Source organism: Ruditapes philippinarum, unplaced genomic scaffold (assembly GCF_026571515.1).
Source record: "Ruditapes philippinarum isolate M1 unplaced genomic scaffold, ASM2657151v2 ctg4442_1_1_1_1, whole genome shotgun sequence".
Taxonomy (NCBI): domain Eukaryota; kingdom Metazoa; phylum Mollusca; class Bivalvia; order Venerida; family Veneridae; genus Ruditapes; species Ruditapes philippinarum.
In genome coordinates, this window is record NW_026859357.1 from 23,156 (window position 1) to 45,711 (window position 22,556).

General features: G+C 35.7%; 1 protein-coding gene across 1 annotated transcript in view; it reads right to left on the reverse strand.

The window, feature by feature from the left end:
- Nucleotides 1–612: 612 nt before the first annotated feature.
- Nucleotides 613–22,556, reverse strand: part of LOC132756226 (uncharacterized) — a 35,815-nt gene continuing 13,871 nt past the window's right edge. The window contains exons 4-5 of the mRNA XM_060747234.1: nucleotides 1,195–1,266; nucleotides 613–1,040 (exon numbers count right to left, since the gene is read on the reverse strand). Coding sequence (XP_060603217.1) covers nucleotides 613–1,040; nucleotides 1,195–1,266 — 500 coding nt within the window. The remainder of the gene's footprint in view (nucleotides 1,041–1,194; nucleotides 1,267–22,556) is intronic.

The window sequence follows — 22,556 nt, forward strand, 5'->3', positions numbered from 1 at the left end:
CAACCATTCTGACAAATTTCAAGAATATTTGGATCAAAACTGCAGCCAGTAGAGTGTTAACAAGCTTTTTCTATTTTTAGCTCCTGTGACATAGTTTTTGAATGGAGATGACCCATCTTCGAACTTGACCTAGAAATCATTAAAACAACCTTCCTGACAAATTTCCAGAATATTTGGATCAAAACTGCAGCCAGTAGAGTGTTAACAAGCTTTTTCTATTTTTAGCTCCTGTGACCTAGTTTTTGACCAGAGATGATTTATCTTTGAACTCAATCTTTATTTCATTGAGACAAACATTCTGACAAAGTTTGACAATGATCCAATCAAAACTGTGACTGCTAGACTGTTAACAAGCCAATTATTGACGACGAACGACGCATGACGACAGACGCCAGACATAGCCCCATCGCTATACCTCACCTTGACCACTTCATGATCAGGTGAGCTAAAAATGTACCGTTACCTATTATTCTCCTAGCTCAAAATGCAATTTTCAATATATTTCTGAGTCTATTTCTTTTCTACCTTTTGCATATCTTCTTGTTCAAGTGACCCAGTTGGTCTATATAAGAATTTCAAATTTGTGTTGTAAGCGTCACGGACCTCAGTAGCCTAAAAACGATTTCTGTAAATATGGTTTATATACTCAGACTTACATTTATATATCATTGTTGAAACACTCATCACACTTTCCAGTGTGCACTTTCCCTGTATGAGGAAAGCATATCCGTATTTGTAATGCAGCTCATTAGCTATGTTTCTAAATGTGCTTCTAAATCGATCTCCGTGTGTGACATCTAAAATGTGTAGTAAGCCACCAGGAGTGGAACATTTACATGACAAAATGATGCACTTTTGTTTAACTTCAACATCTGGATGTGCGGCAATGCTAGCTACTAGTTTGTCAGTTTCTTTCCTCAAAGAATCTGACAGTTGATCTAATTTTTGTATGGAAGCTTGTAGGTTGGTTTCGAGTAAGTCTTCTGCTATCTTCTTAAATTCTTCATTTTCACATGTTGTCAGCAATTTAAACTCTAAAACTGAAACAAAACAAAAGAAAAACTAAACTGCAATGAAATATATGAATGTATATGGTAAACACTATTACTGAAATGATTGTCCATGTATAAAATTTGCAAACATTCTTAAATTCTAATCTAATGACATATTCCATTTTATCTATTTTATACTCACCTTGTTCTTGTTTTAACTTGATATCTTTTTGTCTCATCTGGTTGAGCATATCTTTCAATTCTGAAATAGTTTCTACAAAAAAAAAGGATTATCATTATATACTGTTCAAATGGTGCATATCCATATCGATACCCTCTTTGCAAAATCTACTCAAACGGTACCCTCTTTGCACATGCACAGGCTATTCTTTGCTAAAAACAATCCAGCAATGGATAACAATCCAGCAAATGTTCCTTCAACTGATTAAAGGAGGTATGTCATGTGGAAAATATAAAGTATAACACAGAACACTAGAATGTTTTATCCATTTTCAATTATTGCAACCCCACAATAAGCTACATAAAATCAACATGTCTTGTCTCGTCCATCACCTCGACATTTTTTTTTAGGGCTTGAACCAGTGGCTTGATTATAATTATATGCATCATACATGTAACATATGTTCATTTATATATAATCATTGAGAAAATAGCAGTTATTAGTCAAAAACTAGAACTGCCACTGTCATGGCGTGAATACCCCCGTATACCACTTTGTCAGAATCAACAGTGGCCATTTAGAGCTCAATGACAACTTCCCTGCCAAATCTGAGGTTACTAAGCCAGTGCATTGCTAAATAATGTATTCTACATGTTTCAAATTGAAAATGTCAAAATCAATACACTGCTGACAGGCATTCTTAAGCAGTTGAGGAGAAAAACTTATTTTTTTGTCAAGGTCCCTGTGACCTTTGACCCAGTGACCTCAAAATCATTAGGGGTCACCTTATGGTCATGATCAACCTCCATGCCAAATATGAAGACTGTGGGTCAAAGGAATCTTAAGTTAATGGGCAGACAAACTTTTTAAAGTAAAGGCCCCTGTGACCTTGACCTTTGACCCAGTGACCTCAAAATCAATAGGGGTCATCTACTAATCATGACTAACCTCCATGCCAAATATGAAGACTGTGGGTCAATGGAATCTTAAGTTATTGGGTGGACAAGGTTTTTGAAGCCAAGGGCCCTGTGACCTTGACCTTTCACCCGGTGGCCTCAAAATCAATAGGGGTCATCTACTAATCATGACTAACCTCCATGCCAAATATGAAGACTGTGGGTCAAAGGAATCTTAAGTTATTGGGCGGACAAGCTTTTTAAAGCCAAGGCCCCTGTGACCTTGACCTTTGACCCGGTTACCTCAAAATCAATAGGGGTCATCTACTAATCATGACTAACCTCCATGCCAAATATGAAGACTAAGGGTCAAAGGAATCTTAAGTTATTGGGTGGACAAGAAAAAACCGACAAAACCGACAGACAGCCGGACGGCTGGACAGCCGGACGGACGTATAGCCGGACAGCCGGCCGGACAGACAAGCTGATTCCAGTATACCCCCCTTACAACTTTGTTGTGCGGGGGTATAATAAACGTAAAATTAATAAAAAAACCCTACTTTCGGTTTTGCAGCAAAACGGGCCACGTCTTTGCTATTATTTTTTTATATTACAGGTACCCTCTTATTCAATATTACCCGTCCTAGCAAGTACGTAAAGATTAGAAGCAAGAAAGGCGAAAGCAAACTCCTCATAGCGATTACCTCACACTTTGCTACTTTAACTCCCAGCAGCAGTCACTTCCCCTGATCAGTACAGACACCACTGTCACCACAAGTAAATTCGGTTGTCAGAGAGCCAAATGTATTTTTTTTCACTTTTTATTTTAAAATAGTATACTTTTTATCATTTTAGTTTTCTTTCATTAAATTGTTATGCTTAATGTACCAGAATGTAAAACAAGAGCCCCATGACGGCCCTGAAATCGCTCACCTGTATAAAAGCCCCTGGGCCAAGGCCAACTTTAAACCAGGGGCTTTTATTGGAACAAACTTGGTAGACACCAATTAGAAGATGTTTCATGAAAAATATCTAAGCTCTAGCTCTTTGGGGTTTTTATAAGAAGTTTTTTTTTTAAGTTTTTACTACATGTATATACATATAGGGAAAAACAATGACTCCCCCCCCCCCCCCCCCCCTTTGGAGGGACCAATTTTTATCCCAAGGTTTTTATTTGAACAAACTTGGTAGTCACTCACTAGAAGATATTTCATGCTAAGTATCTAAACTCTAGCTCTGAGAGTTTTTTATAAGAAGATTTCTTAAGTTTTTACTATACACATATTAGGAAAATCAATGACCCCCGGGGGCTGGGCCAAATTTAACCTAAGGGCCCTTATTTGAACAAACTTGGTAGACACCCATTAGAAAATGTTTCATGCTTAATATCTAAGCTCTAGCTATTTTGGTTTTTTAAACAAGGATTTTTTAAGTTTTTACTATATACAAATAAGGAACATCAATGACCCCCTGGGGCGGGCCAATTTTGACCCCAGGGCTTTTATTTGAACAAACTTGGTAGACACCCACTAGAGGATGATTCATGACTAATATCTAAGCTCTAGCTTTTTGGGGTTTTTTTAAAGATTTTTTAAGTTTTAAAGGGGCTACACTGAGGTCTGACAGGTAATTTGGTGTCCAAAAAAAATGTTAACAAATTTCCTCACAAATCACAATATTATAACTAAAATAACAATAACTTACACTTTAACCAACCCTCTAACAACAAATATGCTAGAAAATGCATTTTCACATTAGCTTTTGATGCAAAAATGAAAGTTGGTTTTCCCAGACATGTACAGAAGTTACCCACAATTCATCGGGTATGATTAAAATACGCAACGGACATTTTTGGAACAACAGAGTAAACAGGGGTAAAAAAGCCTATTGATTTTTTCTCAACACTCTAACCTATCATGTTTATATAACTTCAGTATAACGAAGAAAAACTGTATAAAAGATAATCAAGGTAGCAATTTCGTTGTCTTGAAAAATCAAACGCCAGCGAAGCGGACATTTTCTAGACAAAACGGAAAGATATTATATACATATACAATTATTTTCATTGACATTTCAGTTTCAATTTCAATATTTCAAGACAAACATAATGCATTGGTGATATTTATACTATAACGAGCACAGTGTAATCACACTAATAAATGTATTTAACGCTATCTATAACGTATTTAAATCAAATACAGTTAATGACATGTCTCATTTGATTTGATTGTTTGTTTTTGGGATGGAGTGGGGGTTACGTCACACAAAACTGTGTAGGTCATTTTGGCGACTCTTCAGTTTTACTGGTGGAGTAAGAACTCAGGTGCCCCCTTTGCAAAATTGTTTCTGGCACAAACGGGCATCTGTGTATGTAATGGGTGACGTTTCGTAGGCTATCTTGATAGGATCGTACATACACGTTCCACACACAATTACATCATATTCATACCATAGGCAAAATTAAATGCACGTTCCCTGTTGTAACAATATGAAACCCCAGAAAAAAACCTATGAACCAGCTTCTGAATGTGGCATTTCTATCGTTATTCCACAAAAAGCACCCCCCCCCCCAAAAAAAGAATGAGTACATCAATGGGCATGCTCTGGAGTGTTGGGAACTATTACCTGCACTCCAGTTACGCACTGTGCATGTATATGAATTCGATTTAACTCTGACACGTTTTCAACAGAAAAGTCTTCAAACTATGATACAATAACTGTTTATGATTCTATTAGAAACTTGTTTAGAATTTAATGATTTTTCGGTGAAAACGATATAGTTTACTTGTACTACAGATAAGACCAAAGTGCTGAAAGCACTGAAGAAAAAACCGGATAAACTAACACATTTTCACTCCAGTTTCACACGTAAATTAATTTTATATGTCGCGGTTTACATCTTAATAACCTTTTAGCGAACCTTTGCTTTTGAGACTTTTGTTTTTGAAAATAATCTAAACGAGTAAAATAAACCCTCTTTTATGGGCAAATAATTTAATAAGTAGCATTCCCGACTTCTCTTTCATTAATTGGCTTTAGCAAATTCTTTTCTATTCAAATATTAAGAACATTCTGTCAGTGACGTGTCTTCTACTTGAAATCTTCCTGGTGTGTATTTTTCGGTAACAGGAAGAAAATGATAGTCTGTTCATTTGATCATGACTGAGAAAAATCATGTTTTGTGAACCAATTTATCCTGCCGATAAAGATTTTGCAAGCAATCTGGTGGTTTATGCTCTAGTGCTTACACTTAGTATTTAATTCCAAAGAACATTTCTTAGGAGACCTTTAACGTTTGATTACGGTATAATCACTATAACCGAAATACTTAGGAATTAATTTTAATTCTTGTTACTGTGAAATTTTTCGTTCATGTGTTTAAAATACTTAAGTAGCTCTATAAATTTTCAGAAAGATATCCAGTATTTCCGAAACAATTTACAATGGCTTTTAATACACAATCTTATAAATCTTAAAGTATTACGAGAACCACCCACCTAATCTCCAGAACATACATACAAAAAACAAGATAAATCAAAAGGCTGCAAGCTCTGTGGTATTTTCTGATCTTTGCAATCTAAATCGCACTGTATAACTATTATTTTCCTGTATAAGTTTATTTTTATGTACTATAATTCTTCTTGCTTGGTACCAGAGTTTGATACATATGGAATTTTGCATGACTAGAGTGGCATCAAAAAATCATTTATGTTCATTTTTATGACAGCCACACTTTATCCTTGCATATCGTGGCTATTTCCTTAACAAAGAAACTTTATAAACAAGAGGGCCATGATGGCCCTGGATGGCTCACCTGACACAACCGCATCCAAGCAATGTCTTAAACAAGCATCATGACCAAGTTTGATGACAACTGAGTCAAACATGTGACCTCTAGTGTGTTATAAAGATTTTTCCATATTTGGGCAATGTGACCTAATTTTTGACCGGACACGACCCATATTCAAACTTGACATAGAAATCATCAAAACAACCATTCTGACAAATTTCCAGAATGTTTGGATGAAAACTGCAACCATTAGTGTTAACAAGCTTTTTCTATTTTTAGCTCCTGTGACCTAGTTTTTGACCAGACATTACCCATCTTTGAACTTGACCTAGAAATCATTAAAACAACCTTCCTTACAAATTTCCAGAATATTTTAATCAAAACTGCAGCCACTAGAGTGTTAACAAGCTTTTTCTATTTTTAGCTCCTGTGACCTAGTTTTTGACCGGAGATAACCTATCTTCGAACTTGACCTAGAAATCATCAAAACAACCTTCCTGACAAATTTCCAAAATATTTGGATGAAAACTGCAGCCCCTACAGTGTTAACAAGCTTTTTCTATTTTTAGCTCCTGTGACCTTGTTTTTGACTGGACATGACCCATCTTTGAACTTGATTTAGATATCATCAAAACAACCTTCCTGACAAATTTCCAGAATATTTGGATGAAAACTGCAGCCACTAGAGTGTTAACAAGCTTTTTCTATTTTTAGCTCCTGTGACCTAGTTTTTGACCGGAGATGACCCATCTTCGAACTTGACCTAGATATCATTAAAACAACGTTCCTGACAAATTTCAAGAATATTTGGATGAATACTGCAGCCTCTAGTGTTAACAAGCTTTTTCTATTTTTAGCTCCTGTGACCTAGTTTTTGACCCGAGATAACCCATCTTCGAACTTGATCTGTATTTCATTGAGACAAACATTCTGACAAAGTTTGATGATGATCCAATCAAAACTGTGACTGCTAGACTGTTAACAACCCAATTGTTAGAGTGTTAACAAGCTTTTTCTATTTTTAGCTCCTGTGACCTAGTTTTTGACCGGAGATGACCCATCTTCCAACTTGACCTAGATATCATTAAAACAACCTTCCTGACAAATTTCCAGAATATTTGGATGAAAACTGCAGCCTCTAGAGTGTTAACAAGCTTTTCCTATTTTTAGCTCCTGTGACCTAGTTTTTGACCCGAGATAACCCATCTTCGAACTCGATCTGTATTTCATTGAGATAAACATTCTGACAAAGTTTGATGATGATCCAATCAAAACTGTGACTGCTAGACTGTTAACAACCCAATTGTTGACGACGCACGACGACGCACGCCGGACATAGCCCCATCACTATACCTCACCTTGACCACTTCGTGGTCAGGTGAGCTAAAAATAATTGCCTTGAATTGGATTTTAACCCCAGACACACTAAACGAGCGCGTTACCCTTGCACCACGGAGAAGATATACGAACAATGCCTGAATAAAATCAAGTAATACTAAATTTAGATTTTCCATTGCATTTCGGGTTTGTAATCCTTATTAATTTCGAGGTTTTTTGTTTAAGATAAACCTGTTGTTTAACATTGATGTAAATAATTTAACAAAAATCTTCTCGCCAAAACAGTCCGACATGTATATATTCCACTACTCGACAGTCAGATTTATTTGTGAAATACGCTCTCTACATCGCTTAAAATTTTCATTGATTAAAATGATATTCATCTGCGTAATTTGTGAATGTGCATTCATTGACAATTCTATAACCCAAAGCTACATTTAAACTTTGAATGCGTTGTAATTTGTTGGATACTTATCACAAAATGAAAATATTTCTTTCTTTTAAATCGCTAGTTTTCAGCTGTTTTAAGAACTGCTTGTTGTTAGGTTTGTCGTGAGATTGTGTCAGAGATTGAATGTTAGCTGTGTCAGAGATTGAATGTTAGCTTTGTATTTCCTGATCTTCGATCAGAAATACAACAAGAGCTGTCACAGGAGACAGCCAAGCTCGACTAATAAAATACTGGACGCAGTAAGGAGGACAAAACTATGAAAGAAAAATCAATTATGTATAATTATGTATTTAGTTATAGTAAAACAATAACATTTGTTAAAATAAATTCCAAGATCAAGGGAAATAATTCTAGAAATAGTCACGCTAGAGTTATGAACTTTGTCACACAACATGTATGTAATGATAAGAAGTATATATTTGAAGTTTGAAGTAGATACCTTAAAAAGTAACAAAGTTATAATATTTCTTAAAGTAAATCCTAAGTTCAAAGAGAAATAAATCTGTAAAAATTACTTCAAGAGTTATGAACATTGTCACATTAAATATAATTGATTATAAGGAATAAGTATTAGAAGTTTGAGGTAGATACCTTTAAAACTAAAAAAGTTATAGTAAAAAATAACATTTTTCTAGTAAAAAAATAAGTTGATGAGGAGATAATTCTTGCAATATTGGTGCTAGAGTTATGAACCTTGTCACATAAGATGTGGATGATGATAAGGTACATTTATTTGAAGTATGAAGTTGATCCCTTTAGAAATAAATAAGTTACAGTAAAAAATAATATTTTTTAAAGAAAATTCTAAGTTCAAGGGGAGGTAAATCTGAAAATATTGGTGCTAAAGTTATGAACCTTTTAACATAAGATGGGGATGATGATAAGGTACATATATTTGAAGTATGAGGTTGATCCCTTAAGAAATAAACTAGAAATGTGTCCATAGGACACAGGTGCCCCCACCGCGCCACTGTTCTGTCAATCTTTTTACTAAGTCAAGGGAAATAACTCTACAAATACTGGATAAATCCACAAGCAAAACCCCAGGTGCAAATCTAAAATATGCTGAGCAACCTACCTATAAGGACTATATCAAATCCTTTTTGAGAAACTTGCGACACAAGTTGAAAATTGCAAAAATTTTCTAAGTGAAGGGCAATAACTCTTAAAATACTAAATAAATCCAGACGAAAATACCTGGTGCACAACTGCACATGCTAATCAATATTCCTGTAAAGTTACATGACTCTAGGTCAAATACTTTTTGAGTTACCTGCGACACATGTTGAAAATTGCAAAATTTTACTAACTCAAGGGCAATAACTCTGAAAATACTTAAAATATCCAGACAAAAATACCCAGGTGCACAACTACACATGCTGATCAACATTCCTGTAAAGTTTCATGACTCTAGGTCAAATACTTTTTGAGTTACATGCGACACAAGTTGAAAATTGCAAAATTTAACTAAGTCAAGGGCAATAACTCTGAAAATACTAAAAATATCCAGACGAAAATACCCAGGTGCACAACTACACATGCTGATCAACATTCCTGTAAAGTTTCATGACTCTAGGTCAAATACTTTTTGAGTTACGTGCGACACAAAAGTGAACGGACGGACGGACGGAAGGATGGACGGAAGGACGGACGGACAGACAAGGGTAAATCTAAATGCCCGCCACTAACGTGGGGCACAAAAAGTAACAGTAAAAAATAGTATTTTTTAAGGAAAATTCTAAGTTCAAGGGGAGATAAATCTAAAAATATTGGTGCTAGAGTTATGAACCTTGTCACATAAGATGTGGTTGATGATAAGGAACATATATTTGAAGTTTGAAGTTGATACCTTAAGAAATGACAAAGTTAGAGTGAAAAATATTTTACTGCACCAAAATTTAAATCTGAAATCTGGACGCGGACGCCGTGGCGAGTAGGATAGCTCTCCATATACTTGGTATAGTCGAGTTAAAAAGGAATGGTAACATTCAATGAATGCAACACCCACACGACCAAGCAACACAGGACCACAGCTAAATTATCAATGAAAAATTTAATTTCAGGCTTTTAAGTGGTAAATAAAAAGACTAAACAAAACAAGAGGGCCATGATGGCCCTAGATCGCTCACCTGACTTATCAAACTCATCCAAACAATTACCTAGACAAGCAATCTGACCAAGTCTCATGACAGGTGAGTCAAAAATGTGACCACTACAGTGTTAACAAGGATTATCCATATTTGAGCAGTGCGACCTAGTTTTTTACCCAGGTGACACATATTCAAACTTGACCTAGAAATCATCAAAACAAACTTTCAGACCAATTTCCAGGATACTTGGATCAAAACAGTAGCAACTAGAGTGTTAACAAGATTTTTCTATTTTTAGCTCCGGTGACCTACTTTCACATGCGATTTCGAACTCATCCAAGCAATTACCTAGACAAGCATCCTGACCAAGTTTGATGATAATTGAGTCGAAAATGTGACCACTAGAATGTTAACAAGGTTTTTCCATATTTGGGCGGTGTGACCTAATTTTTCATCCAAGATGACCCATGTTCGATCTTGACTTAGAAATCATCAAAACAAACTTTCAGACCAATTAACAGAATATTTGGATCACAACAGTAGCCACTAGAGTGTTAACAAGATTTTTCTATTTTTAGCTCCTGTGACCTAGTTTTTCATCTGAGATGTCCCATGTTCGATTTATTCCCAGCAATGACCTAGACAAGTTTCCTGACCAAGTTTGATGACAATTGAGTCAAAATTGTGACCACTAGAGTGTTTACAAGGTTTTTCTATTTTTAGCTCCTGTGACCTAGTTTTCATCCGAGATGACCCATGTTCGAACTCATCTGAGCTATCACCTAGACAAGCATCTTGATCAAGTTTGATGATGATTGATGCAAAAATGTGACCGCTAGAGTGTTAACAAGGTTTTTCTATTTTTAGCTCCGGTGACCTACTTTTTCATCCGAGATGACCCATGTTCAAACTCATCCAAGCTATCACCTAGACAAGCATCCTGACCAAGTTTGATGATGATTGAGGCAAAATTGTGACCTCTAGAGTGTTAACATGGTTTTTCTATTTTAAGCTCCGGTGACCTAGTTTTTCATCCGAGATGACCCATGTTCAAACTCATCCGAGCTTTCACCTAGACAAGCATCTTGACCAAGTTTGATGATGACTGATGCAAAAATGCGACCACTAGAGTGTTAACAAGGTTTTTTCTATTTTTAGCTCCGGTGACCTTCTTTTTCATCCGAGATGACCCATGTTCGAACTCATCCGAGCAATCACCTAGACAAGCATCTTGACCAAGTTTGATGATGATTGATGCAAAAATGTGACCGCTAGAGTGTTAACAAGGTTTTTCTATTTTTTAGCTCCGGTGACCTACTTTTTCATCCGAGATGATCCATGTTCTAACTCATCCGAGCTATCAACTAGATCAGCATCCTGACCAAGTTTGATGATGATTGATGCAAAAATGTGACCGCTAGAGTGTTAACAAGGTTTTTCTATTTTTAACTCCGGTGACCTACTTTTTCATCCGAGATGACCAATGTTCAAACTCATCCGAGCTATCACCGACCAAGTTTGATGATGATTGATGCAAAAATGTGACCGCTAGAGTGTTAACAAGGTTTTTCTATTTTTAGCTCTGGTGACCTACTTTTTCATCCGAGATGACCCATGTTCGAACTCATCCGAGCTATCACCTAGATAAGCATCCTGACCAAGTTTGATGATGATTGATGCAAAAATGTGACCGCTAGAGTGTTAACAAGGTTTTTCTATTTTTAGCTCCAGTGACCTACTTTTTCATCCGAGATGACCCATGTTCGAACTCATCCGAGCTATCACCTAGACAAACATCCTGACCAAGTTTGATGATGATTGAGGCAAAAATGTGACCTCTAGAGTGTTAACAAGGTTTTCCTATTTTTAGCTCTTGTGACCTAGTTTCTCATCCAAGATGACCCATGTTCGAACTCATCCGAGCTATCAACTAGATAAGCATCCTGACCAAGTTTGATGATGATTGAGGCAAAAATGCGACTGCTAGAGTGTTAACAACTAAATGCGAACGGACGACGGACGGACGACGGACGGACGACGGACAATCATCGATCCTAAAAGCTCACCCTGAGCATGCTCAGGTGAGCTAAAAAAAAGAAAAACAGGAAGAAAGAAGAGACAAAAGTAGAGAAAAGTAAAGGTTTTAGTGCTATAAAGCAAGAAAAGCAGGGTTCTCTTCCTAACTTATTTATGCAATGAAATGCACCCGATCAATATTTAGCCATTGCAGTTTTTGAAACCAGTCACTCATGTTTTCAAAATAGTCGGGAAATGAACCTGACCTTTTTATCAAAATATTTACAAAACTATAAACAATGGGTATGCCATGATTAACAGGCTATAAGGAGTAAAAACAATGGTTAAGATATGCATTGCCCTTTCCCAAGTTTGTATACCGTCTAGGAGTTGGAAGTATTATAAAACATAGTTTAAGCAATGGTTGTTGTATGAGGTGAGGTTAATAATATCTTACTGAATTCTTAAAGTTACTTTTACTTACCTGCCCTTCACATTTGTCTTGCAAGTATCATGATTTTGTTTGTTTCGTTTAATTTGAAAGAAAGTTAGGGTTTAAAGAACAACAACTATATAATCAGTTTTAAGTTTATTTCACTAGTCACGGCAATAACCCTGCTGTGGAAGCTTGACTGTGTCGGGGGCTGCGTCCTGTGAACGTTGCCGTCGCCTTGTTTGTCTTTATTCCAGTTTTCCTTTTTTACTCTTATAACGCTCTCAATTTCTTTTCCACCGGGAAGCTTCAATATATTGGTAACATTAAAGCACAGCTCAATTGACCCATCACTAGTACGGAGGCCTTCCAATAAGAAAGAAATTTATCAGGATATCTGCTAAATCAATAATGATAATAATAATATTAATAGAGCCAGATTGTAACTCTTTTCCGACCTTCTTGATAATGTTTACCATGTGCATGAAACAGGTATCAATTACCTATAGTTTTGAATGTCTAGATCAAAACGTAGTAATCTTCTCATCAACAAAGTTTACATCCAATGCGGATAAATATGCAAGTATGTATGTAAAATGATAAATATTAAATTTCAGATCTATCTAGCAAAGGAGATCGATTTTTTCTTATAGAATTTTAATTATATGCACTAGACATACATAAGAAATATTAACTTATAAAGTTGAAGCCTAAATGTCCTATAATGAGGCCAGATTCAGTCTCTATTTAGCCAGTGGGTTCAGTGCTTTGATCCGAGTTAAAGAGAAATCTCTGGAATAACATTCTGTGTGTGTGTGTGATTTTTTATGCTTACAATACTCAAGTTCATGTTCGTTGTATAAATGGTATTACAAAGTTTTTTTTCCTGAACGGGTGTCAGATAAACCAAAGTGACCTTTGAAATAGGACCCATTACACTGATTGACAAAGTAAATTTTCTTAGCCTAGATATCATGATATTTTAACCATTAAAAAGTTAATACATAGTATTTAATAATTACACGAACGCTCTCAAATTAACATAGAATATTTGTAAAATTTGTGTATGTCAGTTTCCAACTCCGTACGTTTAGCTAAATTCATCATTGTAATGGAGAACAAGATTGCATTTGAGAAAAATGCTATGCCACCGCATGGTTCAAATTTCATAGCTGTACATCAAAGGACAAGAAAGTAGGTCACATCATCAAAATCTAGGTCAAAGTTCAATTTTACAACTAAAACTGTGCACATGGTCAAAATGTCATTGCTGTACATCAAAGGACAAGAAAGTAGGTCACTGTCCCTTGGGCAAGGCATAGTTTTGACCCAAGGGTTTCATAACAATCTTGATACAGGTCCACCACACAGCATTTCAAGTCAAATATCTAAGCTATAGCTTTCTCCCATTCAGAAAACATTTGTTTTATTTTCTGTTTTTACTACGTGTACATAATGAGAATCACTGCCCCCGGGCAGGGCCAATTTTTGACATTTGAACAACTTTGGTAGAGGACCTATAGATGATATTATATATCAAACATCAAAGCTCTATGCCTTGAACCTTCAGACAAATTTTTTTTTTCAACTATATGTACATAATGAAAATCAATGACCCCCGGGGCGGAACCAATTTTGACCCCAGGGCTATAATTTGAACAATCTTGCTAGAGGTTCACTACATAATGTTTCATGCAAAATATCTTAACTCTATCCTTTGTCAATTTAGAGAAGATGATTTTTTAAGTTTTAACTATATACATATAAGATAAACCTATGGCTCCCAGGGGCGGGGCTAATTTTGACACAAGAGGCAAAATTTGAACATCTTTGGTAGAGTACCTTTCATATGATGATATTATTTAACAAATATTAAAGCTAGATCTAAGCCTTGTACCTTCAGACAATAAGATTTTTTTATTTTTTACTATATGTATATATTGAAATCAATGACCCCCAGGGCGGGGTAACTTTGACCCCAGGGCTATAATTTGAACAATCTTGCTAGTGGTTTACAACACAATGTTTCATGCAGAATATCTAACCTCTAGCATTTGTCAATTGCTAGAAGAATTTTTTTAAGGTTTTACTATATACATATAAGGAAAACCAATGACCCCTGGGACGGGGTTGATTTTGACCCCAGGGCTATAATTTGAACAATCTGGGTAGAGGTCTACCAGACAATGCCTTATGCAAAATATCTAAGCTCTAGGCCTTTTGGGTCTTTACAAGAAGGTGTTATTAGTTTTTACTATATGTACATATAGCGAAAATCAATGACCCCGGGGCGGGGCCGATTTTGACCCAAGGGCTATAATTTGAACAATCTTGGTAAGGGTCTACCAAGATGATGCCTTATGCAAAATATCTAAGCTCTAGGCCTTTTGGGTTTTTACAAGACGGTATTTTAAGTTTTTACTATATGTACATAGTGAAAATCAATGACCCCCGGGGCGGGGCCAATTTTGACCCCAGGGCTATAATTTGAACAATCTTGTTAGAGGTCTACCAGACAATGCCTTATGCAAAATATCTTAGCTCTAGGCCTTTTGGGTCTTTACAAGAAGATTTTTTTAAATTTATTCTTATAATTCCTTTTGGTTGCCATGGCAACCAGATTTCTGCATGGAATGAAATTCTTTGAACAACTTTGGAAGCCCTTCACCCAAGGAACAATCCTGCCAAGTTTGGTTGAAATTGGACAAGTGGTTTTTCACAAGAAGATTTTTTAAGTTCACTATATAATCTATATAACACACACACACACAAACAAACAAACAAACACACACACACACACACACAGGTGAATCGCTATATGCCACCGCATCGCAGATGCTGTGGTGGCATAAAAAACATTATTACAACAATGTAATGCTTTAAATATATTGAAATTGCTTTTGAAAGAGTTTTCTCACAAGAACATATGTGAACAACAAGAAATTTAACAAACAAACCCATAATTTGCTTTTAAATTTATGGATTGTTGGTATATTCCACTTTCGAACTTTTGTTGCTGCCGATACACAAAAAATTCTCTGTTTCGCTTTTTAGTCATCCCGAGAATCATCACGTGACCGTTGTTTTTATTCAGATTTGCAAACTATCAGGTGTTTAAACGCTTTTCCCACAACATTGGAGAAAATATGTACTTCAAACGATTTGCCAATCCAAAGAACACATATCAATGTATCACTGATTCTGTTTGAATGTCCCTAACACGCAGGTAACAAACAAGAGGGCCATGATGGCCCTGAGGTCGCTCACCTGTATATAGGCCCCCCAACCCCCAGCCCCCCCCCCCACAAACGTTGCAGGGCCAATTTAACCCAAGGGCTTTTATTTGCACAAACTTGGTAGACACCCATAAGAAGATGTTTCATGCTAAACATCCAAGCTCTAGCTCATTGGGCTTTTTAAAAGAAGATTTTTTTTAAAGTTTTTTACTATACACATATAGTTTAAAAACAATGACACCCCTGGGGCCGGGCCAGTTTTGACCCCAGGGCTTTTATTTGAACAAACTTTGTAGACACTTACTAGAAAATGTTTCATGCTTAATATCTAAACTCTAGCTATTTGGGTTTTTCCAAAGAAGATTTTAAGTTTTTGCTATACACATATAAAGAAAATCAATGACCCCAGGGGCGGGGCCAATTTTGACCCTAGGGCTTTTATTTTAACTAACTTTGTAGACACTCACTAAAAGATGTTTCATGCTTAATATCTTAACTCTAGCTATTTGGGTTTTTTCAAAGAAGATTTTTTAAGTTTTTGCTATACACATATAAGGAAAATCAATGACCCCCGGGGCGGTGCCAATTTTGACCCCAGGGCTTTTATTTGAACAAACTAGGTAGACACCTATTAGAACATGTTTGATGCTAAATATCTTAGCCATAGCTCTTTGAGTTCTTTAAAAGAAGATTTTTTAAGTTTTTACTATATGCATATAGGGAAAATCAATGACCCCCCGGGGCGGGACCAATTTTGACCCCAGGGCTTTTATTTGAACAAACTTGGTAGACACTTATTAGAAGATGTTTGATGCCAAATATCTAAGCTCTAGCTCTTTTGGTTCTTTAAAAGAAGATTTTTTAAGTTTTTTCTATATGCAAATAGGGAAAATCAATGACCCCCTGGGGCAGGGCCAATTTTGACCCCAGGGCTTTTATTTGAACAAACTTGGTAGACACCTATTAGAACATGTTTGATGCTCAATATCTTAGCTTTAGCTCTTTGAGTTCTTTAAAAGAAGATTTTTTAAGTTTTTACTATATGCATATAAGGAAAATCAATGACCCCCCGGGGCAGGGCCAATTTTGACCCCAGGGCTTTTATTTGAACAAACTTGGTAGACACCCATTAGAACATGTTTCATGCTAAATATCTTAGCTCTAGCTCTTTGGGTTATTTAAAAGAAGATTTTTTAATTTTTTACTATATGCATATAGGGAAAATAAATGACCCCCCGGGGCGGGGCCAATTTTGACCCCAGGGCTTTTATTTGAACAAACTTGGTAGACACTCACTAGAAGATGTTTGATGCCAAATATCTAAGCTCTAGCTCTTATGGTTTTTTAAAAGAAGATATTTAAAGTTTTTTCTTTCGGTTGCCATGGCCACCAGTTCTGCATGGAATTAAATTCTTTGAACAATTTTTAAAGGTGACCACCAAAGGAACATTCCTGTGAAGTTTGGATGAAATTTGCTTAGTGGTTTATGAGGAAATGTCATTTAAAGTAAAAGTTTAAGGACGGACGGATGGACGGACGGCAAACGACTGACGGACGCCGGACGAAAAGCGATCACAAAAGCTCACCCTTTTACTTTTTTTGTGACATTCGGCCGTACCTTAGTAGACTACCTTTAACTATATACAAATAAGGAAAATCAATGACACCCCCCCCCCAGGTGGGGCCAATTTTGACCCGTGGGCATTTATTTGAACAAACTGGTAGACAGTTTCATGCAAAATATTTAAGCTCTGGCTCTTTCCATTCTCTTAAAGAGATATCTTTCGGTTGCCATGGCAACCAAAGTTCTGCTTGAAATTAAATTCTTTGAACAATTTTTAAATTTGACTACTAAAGGAACATTCCTGTGAAATTGATGAAATTGGCTAAGCGGTTTATGAGATGACGTTTAAAGTAAAAGTTTTAGGACAGACGCCAGACGAACGGAAGCCGGATGAAAGCGATCACAAAAGCTCACCATGTCACAAAAAATATACATATCAAAATTATTTTGTAAACATAACAAAAGATATTTTCACTGTGACACCATATGTATAGTAGTTAGACAGTTATTAAACAATTGCCCAAAAGATTTTGATCCAGCACGTGTTTTAAAGTGTTAACAAATTGAGTGTTTTAAACATATTTTATCTGGTAAGGATGTAATTGTAAATCTGCCAGTTGGGATATGGGAAAAGTCTTGTTTACCAGTTCTGAATCTGGCCGCCATGTTTTTGTCACATGATACAACTAACGCCATGTGGGTTTCAGTGGTGGCAGTGGTAAAAGAAGCAAAGTGTGACGTAACTGCTGTGAGGAGTTTGTGTACTGATCAGGGGTAGTAACCATTGCGGGGAGTTTGGCGCGAAAGATGGAATAAGACTTTATAATACAGGTTGTCGAAATTTGACCTTAATTATTCGCCAATGAATAAACAAGATAAATATATAAATAAATAAACAAATCAATAAATAACTAGAACTATCACTAAATGTGATTAATACCCCCACAAGTCTGCTTCGGAAATGAGGATGTTACTAGTAACAGAATACCTTGTAAAAGAATTGAAACATAGAGTTATGGTTGTGGGCAATTAAAGATAATTGTTGTTCATATATGTTGCATTTCCTTTGAATGTGGTTGGCCATTGATGAAGTTTAATTGAATTACTCTGTATAAGTCCAGAAAGACAAAGAAAAAGAACAAAGGGCAATAAGTCTATAAATACTGAAGATAGAGTTATAGTTCTTGTGCACTGCACTTCCTCTTATTGTGCTTGACCATTGTATGAAGTTGTTTTGAATTCCAACCAGTACGTTTTAAGTTATGCTCCGGACAAGGAAAAGTATCAAAGGGCAGTAACTCTGTATTTTGTCAAAATGGAGTTATGGCTCTTGTGCACTGCACTTCCTTTTTAATGTCCTTGACAACTGTATGAAGTTGTACTGAATTCCAAACAGTAGTTTTCAAGTTATGCTCTGGACAAGGAAAAGTAACAAAGGGCAATAACTCTGTAATTAGTCAAGATGGAGTTATGGTTCTTGTGGCACTGCACTTCCCCTTATTGTGCTTGACCATTGTATGAAGTTGTTTTGAATTCCAACCAGTAGTTTTCAAGTCATGCTGTGGACAAGGAAAAGTAACAAAGGGCAGTAACTCTGTAATAAGTCAAGATGGAGTTATGGTTCATATGCACAGCACTTCCTCTCAATGTGCTTGACCATTGTATGAAGTTATAATGAATTCCAACAATAAGTCTTCAAGTTATGGTCCGGACAAAAGAAAGCAATGGAAAAGAAACAAAGGGCAATAACTCTGTAATTAGTCAAGATGGAGTTATGGTTCTTGTGCACTGCACTTCCCCTTATTGTGCTTGACCATTGTATGAAGTTGTTTTGAATTCCAACCAGTAGTTTTAAAGTTATGCTCTGGACAAGGAAAAGAAACAAAGGGCAGTAACTCTGTAATAAATCAAGATGGAGTTATGGTTCTTGTGCACTGCACTTCCTCTCAATGTGCTGGACCATTGTATGAAGTTATAATGAATTCCAACAATTAGTCTTGAAGTTATGGTCCGGACAAAAGAAAGCAATGGAAAAGTAATAAAGGGCAATAACTCTGTAATTACTTTAGATAGAGTTATGGTTCTTATGCACTGCACTTCCTCTCAATGTGCTTGACCATTGTATGTAGTTATATTGAATTCCAACCATTAGTCTTCAAGTTATGGCCCGGACAAAAAAAGAAGGCAATGAAAAAAGCAACAAAGGGCAATAACTCTGTAATTACTTTGGATAGAGTTATGGTTCTTGTGCACTGCACTTCCCCTTATTGTGTTTGACAATTGTATGAAGTTGTTTTGAATTCCAACCAGTAGTTTTCAAGTTATGCCACGGACAAGGAAAAGTAACAAAGGGCAATAACTCTATAATTAGTCAAGATAGAGTTATGGTTCTTGTGCACTGCACTTCCTCTCAATGTGCTTGACCATTGTATGTAGTTATATTGAATTCCAACTATTAGTTTTCAAGTTATGCTCCGGACAAGGAAAATGCAACGGACAAAAAAAAAAAAGCAATGGAAAAGCAACAAAGGGCAATAACTCTGTAATTACTTTAGATAGAGTTATGGTTCTTGTGCACTGCACTTCCCCTTATTGTGTTTGACAATTGTATGAAGTTGTTTTGAATTCCAACCAGTAGTTTTCAAGTTATGCCCCGGACAAGGAAAAGTAACAAAGGGCAATAACTCTGTAATTAGTCAAGATAGAGTTATGGTTCTTGTGCACTGCACTTCCTCTCAATGTGCTTGACCATTGTATGTAGTTATATTGAATTCCAACTATTAGTTTTCAAGTTATGCTCCGGACAAGGAAAATGCAACGGACGTCTGGACCGACCGACCGCCCGACCGACCGACCGACCACCGAGTGACTCCTATATACCCCCCCAAACTTCGTTTTTGGGGGTATAATAAACAAATCAATAAATAAACAAGTGCAAATACATTTTTTAAAATATATTATGAATGGAAGTAAAATTGATGAAATTTAAAAAGCAGCATAATACGAATCTTATTTTTTTCTAATGCATGACGTTTGGGAAAGTAATGCTAAATGTGAAGTTATTTGCATAATAGGAGCAACATGTAACAATGTAATGTTTTAACTCTATACAAAACACTAAATTACGATAACTGTACTGATTGACAAAAACAACAGATTGAAGCAAAATATTGATTGGGTAATAGGCCAATGAAACTACATGTAAAACAGGAGACCAAATTCACCGTTCTATAACATATACATCACATGCTCATGTATACCTGAAAAGTAGAAATCATTTCCTATAACTACGGTGCTTCATGTGGGTCATCATGGTATTGTGCTGTCTTGGTTACAACACAGTATTACAATGCCATAACCGGAAAAAACGCTTGAATAATTTTACGAGTTCGATTCGATGATATGATAACAGCAATACCTGTTGTGCAATATTGTTATTAGTACCATAAATTTGTATTGCTGCATTTTGATTGATAGAAGTTCACATTTGTTCAAATCCTGAGTGGATCGAATTCTTTTATGTTAGTATTAGCTACACTGCTGTGTAGCTAGCAAATGTCTGATTTTCCTAAAATATTGAAAGAGGGGCATATTAGATCTTCTTCCAATCACCCAAAAGCTGCAAGACTAGTCTCTATATTAACTTTTACATTTTGTGCCATTAAACATGAACACTTACCAGTTAATTAAATGTTATAAAACATGGTACGAAAATTGGCATTCTCGGCCGCATTCTCTGTAAATAAATGATATATCAGATTAATCTGATTCATTTACAATGTGGCCATACCACGTGACTTTTCGGGTACGGAACACGCCGATTTTTCACCCGATTCAGGTATGTTTTTTATTCATAACTTATTTATTACTCAACCGATTTTGATGAGATAAGGCGCAGAGTACCCGTAATTATATCAGTTATTCACGGTATATCAAAATTCTGAAAACCCCTGAATGGTTTTTGAGAACATTCGAGTACAGTTTTCCTTTCATAGCCTGGGCCGAGGGGAACGGTACACACTCATTTGGCATAACAGGCGATTTCTAGAAAGTCATATGTTTTTTGACACTAATTCATAGAAAAATACATGTTAAATCTGATATATTTACTATGTCCAATGCATCGAGTGAATGCAGTGATGTTTTAGCATATTTTCATAAAGTTATGTTGAAATGATACGGAACACACTGTTATTTCAAAAGATACGGTACACACACAATTTCTGTCTTTGAAACAATTCTAAAATAAAATATATAAAAAAATTAATTTAAATTATAATGTGAGTGATTTTTTTCATAGTTGTACATTTTATTAATTTAAACGAGAACCCTGGGACCTGTTTTGCAAAGTATCATTATGCCTACAGTTTGATGTAAACAGGATTATTCAAAAATTAAAAGAACATTTTGAGAGTATGTTGCGCAAAGTTCGATTTTATATGTTGAGCAATTAATATTTGGCTATAAAATGTTAAAATTTTAGGGAGGGATACGGAAGACATTCAAAATTTTGTTTTGTTTTGATTTTCATTTAAAAACAATAAGGTATATTCTTTTGGATTATAAAACGAATTGTGAAATTCATGGACATCTGTTATGTGCGATTATTATTTCATTTAACTTGTTTGTTCGAATATATAAATGACTGTCTAAACGTAGTATGAATATAAAAACAAGCAAGAAGTTAGGAGTAAGTTGAAAATATATGTTCCTTGCAAAATGTTGTTTAAATAATCGAATTTGGAGAAAAAACGCTGGTTTTGATGTAAGTGGATTTTTTTAAATCACGTAAAGTTTGAAGTTTTTTTCGGTCACATGATATGAATCATCTGCCAGGGTCCCAAACTAACTGCATGTATCTAAATTATCAAATTATCTACATATGGACAAATATATTTTGCAGTTTTTTTACGTGCATTCAAAATTAATAATTTAATAATTTGAAGAACCCATATGGGAACAAGGCCTGTTATAATATTTAAATAATACCCATTTTGTCAATCAAATGCTATGGAGGCTGCGTTCTGTTTTATATACTACATGAAGTAGGAACGAGACCACAAGTGACTTAGATGTTTCGATTTTTTATGTGAGAAAGTTTTCTTACTACCGTTAAGAATGTCGGTCGTTTTACTCAGGTGCCCGTTCATTCCTTTATTTATAACCAAAGGGTCACTTGTAAAACTCGAAAGTCGCCACATGATAATGTCAGTTTTATGAGCCGTGAAACCAAACCAAAAATGACCTATAATTACATGAATGAAAAGTTATTTTTAAAGCTTCATAAACATTAAAAATTTAAGCAATGGCGACCACATTTTTATTTGTTTGGGTCGTCAGACCAAACAAATAATGGTAGCGAAATTTCAGGCTCTGATATGCTTATTTGCAAAATAAGAAAGTAGTCCGAACCCCTGTAAGCGGTTACTTACCTTTATATGTACTCTAACGCTGAAAAAATAAGGGGGGGATCACTGTGTTAAGATTGTCAAATGACGGGCGCATTAATTTTCAAGCCTTCTCGGGAGAAGAAAAAGTAGTTCTCGATTGGTCAAAGATTTCAAATATT